The sequence below is a fragment of the Leucopleurus acutus genome (assembly GCF_964270905.1).
Source record: "Leucopleurus acutus genome assembly, chromosome: 1".
Taxonomy (NCBI): Eukaryota; Metazoa; Chordata; class Mammalia; order Artiodactyla; family Delphinidae; genus Leucopleurus; species Leucopleurus acutus.
Window position 1 is genome coordinate 76,802,048 of NC_139142.1, and position 10,382 is coordinate 76,812,429.

General features: G+C 45.0%; 1 protein-coding gene across 3 annotated transcripts in view; it reads right to left on the minus strand.

Annotated features, from left to right (window-relative positions):
• The window catches only part of RYR3 (ryanodine receptor 3), a 557,501-nt gene that overhangs the window by 284,679 nt on the left and 262,440 nt on the right, over nucleotides 1-10,382 (minus strand). For all 3 annotated transcript variants that reach the window (XM_082842048.1, XM_082842046.1, XM_082842047.1), the window contains exons 9-10: nucleotides 7,195-7,269; nucleotides 4,781-4,937 (exon numbers count right to left, since the gene is read on the minus strand). In XM_082842048.1, the coding sequence (XP_082698174.1) occupies nucleotides 4,781-4,937; nucleotides 7,195-7,269 (232 nt within the window). The remainder of the gene's footprint in view (nucleotides 1-4,780; nucleotides 4,938-7,194; nucleotides 7,270-10,382) is intronic.

The window sequence follows — 10,382 nt, forward strand, 5'->3', positions numbered from 1 at the left end:
CTGGTCCACTTTGAACAACCAAGTCTTGGGACCAACTGTCGAGTTAAATTTTAAAAATGCTTTGTAGATTCCATTTAAAATGAAACTGCAGGAGGTGGTGCTGTCTTGGGATGATTGAATCTCAAGGTCCATGTTTTCTTCTTTCCCCTTCCCTCCTTTCCTTCATACCCTCTCTTCCCCCAACTGAGAACTTGGTGAGGACATGGACGGAGCCAGCAAGGGGACAGGCGCAAACAGCACTACTTCGGTGCTTGCGATTTCACAGAGGGATGCTGTGAGCCCCGCTGCCCTCTTGTTTCGGGCGGGGCCGCTGAGGTTAAAATGCTCAAGAGGATCCCGTCTACAGGGATGCTTTCCACTCATAGCAGAGACAGCAGTGGGCAGTTTTTAAAGGGGAAGTCACGTTTGGCCAAGAACACAGATCTTAACATACAGTAGATATGTGATACATGTTGACTGAATTGAATTGAGTGTTTTTATACACGGAGGGAAAATTTCCTCCAACTGAGAACAGTGATAGCTGTCTGCCTTTATGTAACAAAGGAGGCAAAATTTGAGACGATCTCACTCATTCAAAACTTATGGTAGAGTCATTAAAAGTAGCCATAAAATAAACGGCTTCATATAGTAAGGCTTGCTTTAACATTAGTAATTCACCCTTCCCTGAAAGGAACTGAGTGTTATACACTGACGTGGAGACACGACATCTAAATAGACGGTCTTGCTGTGCCAGAGTAAATATTAAATCGCATTACCCGACAATCCTTGGGGCATGGCCTTGCAATGTCAAGACCACGGGAAAATGATGTGAGATCAAGTTCACAGAAATTTGACTTCGATGTTCAAATGAATGAATGTCTCTCCTTAAGGGTTTATAGGGGTTGTGTTATGATCGAAAATGATTACACAATGATGAGAAAATCTATGAAGAGGATGGAGGTTAAAATGGAATGGATTTCACTCTGTATGAACCTATGACCACATTTACGTATCCCTTCAGCAAGCAATGCTCAAACTTACTACATGCTACACACTGTGTGGGGTGCAGAGGTACAGAAAAGGCTGGGGGCATGTGATCCAGGAGCTCCCCGTCGAGTGAGCGGTGACTGTAACAGAATCGTGAACAGGGCCCTGCTGGAGGGAAGGGGAAGGGCCTTCTTCCTGTGAGGGGCACTTGACATTTGTCTGAAAGATGCGGAGGAGTTCGCTGATGACGGTACGTGGAGGGTTAAAAGAGTACAGGTTTAGCGATGAGAAAAGATAACATGTTCAAAGACGATACGTACTTCGTATGCTAGAGCTCAAGGCAAGCGTGAGCTGGTGGCCAGTGATACCATGGAAGGGCAGGCAGGGGTCGGCCCTTACAGCATCTTTTATGACAGACTTCAAATGAGCTGCAACTAGATTAAGAATTGTGTTCAAGGTTCCACAGAGGGTGGATGAGAGTCAAGGCCAGATCTAGGTGACTTGGAAGCCATGTTCTATCTTACGCGCTACCCCTTCCAGATTAAGGGAATAGGTGCGATGCTGTGATTCAGAGCCCTCAGTACTTCCCAGGCCTCCAGTTTGATTTGGATCCCCCGCTGAAGGAGAGGAATGCAAGCTCTGACCGAGATCCCATTCTGCTCATTCACATAGTTTGCTCAGAGACCACAGTTTGATTCCATCTGAGCCAGGCCAGGTCAATGACTGCGGCCGATGCTCGGACTTGACCCCCAACCCAGCAAGGTTCAGTCACGCCCCCGTCCTGTCGTGCGGGCACAAGATTCACAGGGGCACCTGCCATCTTCCTCGCGAGGACAGTTTGCTGAGGATATGAACACACACCTGCGGCCGACCTAGGGCCCTGGGTCGTGCAGTCATAGCTGTCACGGGCTCGTGCAGCCTGACAGGAAACGTGGGGCGGGAAGCCCATCACTGCCGGTGACTCAGAGCCCAGCGTCCTCCCAGAACCTAGGAGCCTAAGTAGTGCTCCTTCCGGGAGTCTCTTCTCCTGTTCTCCAGATTCTCCAGCATACAGAGAAGATCAGAGGAATAGCCCCACTCAACCCCATTCACTGAGGCACAAAGGACACACTATCTCCCCCTCTCAACCTTCCCACTGAGTCCCCCCAAACCCTGTGCCACCACCCAGGTCCTGACACGCTATTTCAGACCCCTGTCTGCCATCTGCTCCATCACCTGACACCTGGTACAGGTGAGAGCTGGCAAGACAACTCAGAGCCTTCCCACTGTTGAAAACCAGAGCCACAAATCTGTCTGCTGGGGAACACTATTCCCCAGTGAGGGGAAGCACAGTGGAGAGTGTATTAAGGAAGAGAGCCTGCGCCAAGTAAGGTAAAAGTACATGTACTAAGGAGGAGTCTGGAGGCCCAGAGAAATCAAGGCATCTCTAGAGTTCTTCCCCAGGAGCTCTTTGGATCGTGGACGGCAGAACTCCATGTTCCCACATGTTCTTCCTTCCCGTGCAGCTTCACAGTTAAGATGCCCAATGCCCTGTCCACACAATGTCCCAAGGAAGCTCCGATCTCCTGGGGGATGCAGCCTTATGTTGGCCTGACACGGAGACTAGGTCACTTTAATGTCAGTTCCTTTCAAGTTAAAATGAAGGTAGCCGGACTGAACACTGCTGCACTGAGAGGTATTTAAACCTCCAACGTTGTGACGCCAATGAAATGCAACCACATTGCCAAGTGCACAGGACAATGTGACTCACGGGTGACTTTTCATCCAGCTCTGCTGTGCTGGCAGCCCCCTGGTACCATGATGCCCCTGAGCCATCAGCTGCTGGCCTCCCTGTGCATGGAAACTGGGGGACTTGCGGAGATGAGGAATGAGCTTCTGGAGGGTAAAATGTGCTCACAGGCTGGCAGTGGTGCCGAGTAGAAGGAACGTTATGAGGACTCTCCGGGGTACTCTGAGCTTGTTTGGCTTCCCGCAGAGGCCACAACACAGGGCTGAGCTATACTCCACGAGGATAGGCCAAGAAAGGAACGGAATGCAAGAGTCCCCTTGAAACAGGATCCCGCCAGCTGCCCGGAAGGCCACCTGATTCTTCTGCTGTCACAAGAGAAGGCTCCTTCTGCAGTGGTAAAGACCTCAGTGTCAGGGTTCGTCCCAGGGCTGAGGGGACTGGGGTAGAACGCTCAAATAAGGGACAAGCCAAGCTGGCATCTTAGAAAGGTATTTACATGGTCACCAGCTATGACGAGTCGCTTCTTACTTTCCACCCCTCCCGACCCTCCCGCGCCTGCTCTCCCCGCCCACTTCATGTCCAAGTTGTCTCGAGGACTTTTCTGTTGCTTAGTTTCACTGCTCCTTTTAGCCAGTTGCAGTGTCCTAACACACTTCCTGGAGGCCAGAATGTTTTAGTCCATGGTCATCAACTTGAATCTAAAATCCTGCTTGTGTTGAGAATCTTAAAAAAAAACAAAAGCGAGGGTAACGTGAAGGAGATGAGCTCCGAAAACCAGAATGAAGTCAAGGAGCTAACGTGCCATTGGAAGAGAAGCAGACAGAAGGAGATGCTTGAATGGAACTGATGGCAGGAAGCTCTCATTTCTTCAGGTTTGAACCATGGGTGTAGGAAAAGCCTAACTCTGATACAGGGCAACTAGGGGAGAAGAATCTCTGTGCCAGAGATTCTCTGCCTAAAAATACTTCAGGACCATAAAAGGAGGGAAAAAAGGAGTGTGACTCCCTGCTTCAAGGAAGACAGTGCTGAAAGACCGGCCTCTCTGATTCATTATGAAGCAGAGATGTCCCACAGGAATGCAGCTGTCAGCTTGACACCGAGTCCTACATGAACGGAATCATCAATAAGCCTTTACTGAAATCGTGTTGAGAACACAAATCAAGATCTATTTCTGGAAAAGAGCAAAGAAGAATGAAGCTAGAGATGAAGTTCCCAACGGAGATGCTGAGCTGTCCTCTTAGGAGGTGCAGGCTCCCTGACAACTATGCGTATGTTGGGCACAGCCCTTCTCATGCTTGGCTAATCTTTCCAGAACAATCATAAAGTAACAGAGCACCGAACTGTCTGTCAGAAGCTAGCTCAGTGTGCAATTCCGACCATCCAACTAGATCCAGCTCTGAGTTACGCAGAGTCAAAACCTGGCTGACCGTTAAAGACAGAGGTTTCAAAAAATATTTGTCTCTCCACACACCAAGTGGCAAAGCTACATGTTTGGGGTTAACATGGTGACCACAGAATTCACTCTTAAAGAAGGCTGGAGATGGACAGGCCAGAGCTAAGAGATCTGGAGAGAACAGACGACCTGGGAAGAGGAACTAGTAACTCTGTATAATATAAATAACTGCAAGACGATGTCGTGTCCAGAATTACACCTTCTCTGCATCTTTCCAAAAGAAATCACTTCCTTGACTTACCTAATGTAGCACTGAAACTTATGCCTCCGTGTTACCCCTGCTTTATGGGGAGTGAAGCATATGACTTGAAAGTATTAAAAACAATTCAGAACATATTTAACAACAACAGTATTTTCCACTAGCCTCTGAGCGACACTGTCCCTTCCTGTGAACATTTTTGTTTTCTAGGGCTTTCTACTTTCCTTTAAAGTTTTTCCCTCCTAAGACTTCAACCTTCAACCCAGGTAAGCATTCCTCTATGAACTCAATTCAAAAGATAAGAGAACAAAGTGTTTACCATAGGTCTCATTTCCAATTCCATTTTGTTCCAGCCTACTTTATTTGTCAGTCACCGTTCTACCTGGAGGTTTCAGAGCTTTCACTTTGAGAACGAGGTCGAAGTCCACCTCACCTTTGATGCTCGGAAAGAGAAGGCTGTGGACTTGGTGTCTGATTTTCCCCGGTCTTGCAGTATAAGGCCTTGGTCCTCTGTCAAGGCCAGGTAGTGGCCTGTGGTGAGATGCCGAAGTCGGAAAGCCTGGCCCCATCTGATGTTACTGCCGCTCCAACTGGGCAGATGAAACAGACAAGAAATTGCATTTACACAAAAATCAGTCCTTTTCAATATTTACCCTGTGCTGTTTCACACAGGCCTTCTGGGGTTCATCCCCTGACTCCTGGCTTGCTCTAGGATTGCATGCCTGCCTACAACTCAGCATGGTGTTCTCTAATGAACTCTCTTAAGATCACCAACAAGGAACATGGTCCCGGGGGCAGGTCAGTGGTTTAATGTAACTGGAAGTCCCAAGCTTCCGATTTTTCCTTCACTCCACTGAAGTGTCTTGATGCCAAAACCACAAAAAAAGAAAAAAAAAAAAAAAAGGGAAGCTTGCCTTTTTGGAGAAACTTATTTCTGGGAAAGTAAAGCATTTCCAAATGTGCCGCCTCAATTCAAGCATTTTACTACCACCACTAATTTGAAAAGAGATACACGCCCCTATGTTCACTGCAGCATTATTTACAATAGCCAAGATATGGAAGTAACCTAACTGTCCATCAATAAAGAAAATGTGCCGTATACACATACACAGTGCAATACGAGTCAGCCATAAAAAAGGATGAAACTGTGCCATTTGCAACAACATGGATGGACCTTGAGGGTATTATCCTAAGTGAGATAAATCGGACTGGGTAAGACAAATACCATATGATTTCACTCATCTGTGGAATCTGAAAAACAAAACAAATGAGCAAACAAAGAAAACAACATAAATTTCATAGATACAGAGAATAGACTGGCAGTTGTGAGAGGAGGCAGGTTGGGGAGGTGGGAGAAGTGAGTAAAGGGGATTAAGAGGTACAAAGTTCCACGGTCCTACATCAAAAGGCTGGCATTCAACAAAAGTCATGTTAAGTGTTAGGGTAGGACTTATGCACCGAATAATCTGTATCTAGTTTATCCTTTCAGTTAGAACAAAATGTTTCAGGAATACACGTATCAGCTTTTAAAATGACCCTCCTCTCGAGCTAATTCTTTGGAGCCCCAAAGAATCCAAAAAACACTGATAAAAGGCTTAAATTGTTCATATTTAAGAGTCTGGGGAAATAAACAAAGAACCACCATAACTGGAACTATATATATATATAGACACATATATACTTATTTTGATTTTTTAAAAAGTCCATTAAACAAGAACCAAGCCCTAATAACCTGAAAAAAAAAAAGAGTATGACACTATAAGAATTTCAACAGGCTTGAAAGAGAATATAAATACCACAAGCCAGCTAACAACCACAAGCTAACCAGGATTCTTTCAACCAGCCACCTCCAGAGTTTCTCAGTAAAAAATGTGAATGTACCTGCATGTGTATGTGTGAGAGAAGTTCTAATGTTTTCTCCTGATCTCCAGTGGATTATCTTGAGGACCCCCCGGGGGGCATATAGCATCCCCCCCCACCCCCACCCCCACCCCCGATTAGAGAGATTTTACTTTGAACAAGTGTTCAGGGAGAGACTGAGCAGAGAGCTAGAGGGAGAGGCCAAAAACCAAAAATGAGAGGGAAAACCAAAAATGGCAACACTGACCCTCCTCTCACCTCGAGCAGTTTAGCTCTAACCTAACTTGTGACCCCTCCAGGCAAAATAAAGGTCCAGAGCTTAACTGGACCCCCCCTTCAGTAGTCTGATGTTTAGAGATGCCATGTTTTTACTCAAGTACCTGTATCCAAAGTCTCAGCCTCCCATTCCTTCATCCAGGTACAACTGTTTCCGACAAGTTCTGATAAATACAGTTTCCTTCACAGCTACACTTCCAGTGATGTTTTAGTCTTCCCTACTTCATGCGATTACAGCCCTCTGTCATTTAAAGCTAATTTTGCACTGGAGCCAACAAGGCTACCGGGAGGAGGAAAACTTACCTGGGTTCCAGAGAATCTATTTAAGAAAATAAATGGGCGAACAGCTTTGATGGCTCTCGGTGAACATGTCTGCGCTTGCCTTTTATAACATAGCCACTGCAAGGGCAGCAGGAGCTGGGGGTTTGGTTCAAGGCAGCAGAGCTTGCTGGCTTCAGCGTCAAAACGGAGGTGTTGGAAATCGTGTGTGTGCGTGTGTGTGTGTGTGTGTGTGACTGCGTGCGTGTGTGCGCGTGTGTGCGTGCACTTTAAAAACAAAAAACAAAGTCACAGACATTTCAGAATTTAGCTCTTGGCCAAGGAACTTCTGAGAGTTTGCCAGGTGATATGGAACAAATGAAACATTTAAGACAATGGACTGTCCTGGAAAAGAAAATCCTTGAAAAGAATGCCCCCCGGACACTCCATTACCTTATCCGAAGGGGTTCCACTCTCCACAGAGATCTGGCTCTCGTGCCAGCTCCCCCAGCTTCGTAGTATATCCTCCTGTGAGCAGAGTTGGAGATTAGCTCCTCTGTGCCGAATGCTGACCAGCACCGGGCAGGGAACAGCTCCCTGCAGAGGCTGCTCAGAACCCGCTGTATTTCGAAGCCCTCACAGAGTCAGCAAAACGAGAAGCAAGAGTCAAAGGAAGGCACTACTTCCCAGTCTCTCTTATAAGGGAAAAAGGGTGCTAAAGGGGAGGGAACTGCTAGCCACATACTCATCATGGACACTCATGGACCGTCAGGTGTACAATGGAAAAAGGACTGTCTCTATTTCCACATCAGGAGTCAAAACAGCCCAGTCACATCATCAGACGCGATACCAAACGCTCCAATTCTTTCTCGTTCAGCTCGCTGATGCAGTTTCACATCTTTAGAAAATGTATTTGTACTTGTAAAACATATACGTAGTACTGTGTGAATTCATTTCCATTGTTCTAGGAAGCTGGGCACAAAGCTCTATTCTCGGTTGCTGTTGTCTCCTTTCCTGCATTAACAATAATCTTTTAATGTGTTTTTAACTAAAATGTTTATTTTGGAATAACTCTAGATTTGTAAAAAAAAAGTTGCAAAGATAGTCCAGAGAGCTTCCGTATAGTCTCACTCAGTTTCCCCTACGGTTATCATCTTACATTGCTATGGTACAGTTGTCAGAACTAAGAAACCAACATTGGCACATTATTACTAACTAAACTCAAGACTTTCTTTGGACTTCATCAGTTTTTCTATTAATTCTTTTCCTGTTTCAGGATCCCATCCTGGAGGTTGCATTGCATTTAGTTGTTATGTTTTCCCCGTTTCCTTTGGTCTGTTAGAGTTTCTTAGTCTTTCCTTATTTTTCAGGACTTCGCTAGTTTTGAGGAGTACGGGTCAGGCATTCTGTAACATGTCCCATGAAATGGGTGTGTTTGATGTTTATCTGATGATTATCAAAGTCTGATTTTTTAATCCATACAATTGGGACCAACCCATCTATATCACAGATTATGAGGAATTAAATGAACTATCTTAGTTTAAAGGTATGTCTCATGATAGTGGTCCCTGGATTGCCAGGTATACTGAATCCAGATACTTTCTGAGAATCTTGTGACCTTGGATCAACACTGATCATTTAATTGCATTTAATTTCACTAATTTAAAATGCTACCTCTACTATAGAGGGTATGTATATATCACAATCGAATTACTCAAACTCCAGAAGAATCTTGATCTAAATTTTAAGACAACAGGTAATCAATAGAGGGGAAGAGGAAATATGTGGTAATTATTTCCTTCTCCCAAGAAGTATTATAATTATGAGCTGGTTAAAAATATGGGCTTGGGAGTCAGGCAGACCTGAATTTGAATCTATTAGCTGTGTGACCTTGTCAAGTCCCTTCAAATCTCTATGCATCAATTTCCTCACCTGTAAAATGAGCCTAATAAGGGTACTTAAGTCACAGAATGGTTGTGAGCATTTAATGGGGTTTTTTAAAACAATAATGAATGTGCACAACGATGTTCATGGGTGTACAAAATACTATGTATTGTTGATTTTTCCAAATTTTGTTTAAATATAGATGTTTATAAATGTGCATCGAAAGCTACATTACCTGGCACAGAAATCCAATAAAACACTACATTAACAGTGGTTACCTTTTGGTGGTGGGATTATAGAAGATATTCTAAACCTTTTTCAAATGTATGTACTATCAGGAAATATGTAGTAAATATTAAGAAAGAAATCCTATGCTACTGCAGAGCTCCAACACCCCAGGTGTCTCTGTGCCAGGCCCAGAATAGTAATGATGCTGTACTGACCTAGCCCTGCAGGAAAATTTGTTGAGATTTTCACTGACGCTTCTCCATCCTCAATGAAAGCAAAAGCGGTCTCTCAGGTGGAAACGGTGGAGCAGATCACCCTAGGTCACATGATTTGAGAACTCTCTCCCTCTGACATTTAAAGAATTCTAGAAAGTTAGTCCTTCCCACCTAGGAAATGCGGGTGGTTTGCTCCATTGAATCTCGAAAGGTTACAGAGGTTGAAACAACCTGCCCCCGCTCTCAAACAATTACCCAAGGAGAGGAGGTGAGTGGGTGGGGAGCTGAGGTGCTCTGAAAGCTTGGCTGACAGCTTAGCCTTAGTTTCAGTAAGTTAAGTGACTTATTCCAGGATGCTTGACAAGCCTGAGGCAGAGGCAAGGATCAGAGCTCAGAATGTTAGATTATTCTTTCGGCTTTGCACCCTGGGACGGTCAGCCTCTCTACCCAGCCTGGCTGCTCTCAGGCTTTACAAGGAATGATTTCCTCTGGAAAGTCAGCCCCATTACGGTGGAATCACCTGCATGCCTTCCTGACTCTGGGCACCTTTTTGTGTATTCTTGATTTCCTATTCCTTTGTGCTCTCCCAAATTTCGGTATTCCTGGCTATCCTGGCCAGTTCTGAGGATTGACCTGATGACACATGACAATGATGAGGCTTATATCTCACCTCACCTAGACAGCAGAAAATGCCGAGGCATCCTGTGTTGAATGAGAGACCAGTTGCTACAAAAACCCGAGTTCCATTATAAGGAGCCACTGCTGACTCCCTCCAGGCTCAACTCCTTCATAGGCATAGTCTTTTTATTTTTCCTTACAAAGGAAAGGAAGAGCCTTTTTATTTTTATCTGTCGATTTCTTTTTTTCCCCAAAATACAAATTAGATCACGTGAAATCCTCAGCCAAAGGAAGGCCGGTTTTGCTCTTAACTCAATGATGGCATGCATGCCTTCCTCAGGGGGCCCATTCTGGGAATTCCTCTCTATCTGTTTCACTCTCCCCAGCACCTTCTTTCAAATACTTGTCCAGCCTTTCTTTTGGGTCAGGATCTTGTTGAACCACTCGATAGGAGTGCCCACCAAATGACAAGCTTCTCCAAGTAGCATTGTTTCTGCCCAGATGCTTCTAATTTGGTTCTAAATTTAATGACAGGTGCATGTGTGTGTGGGGGAGGGGTAAAGGGCCATGCAAATGTCATTTTAATTGTTTCCAAATTCCTTTCCTTAAAAAAAGAATAGGAAAGGGAAGAGAGAACTAGTGAGTTTTGACGTGTTCCATCTTACATGTAGCCAACTCTGCCAAACTCACTAACAA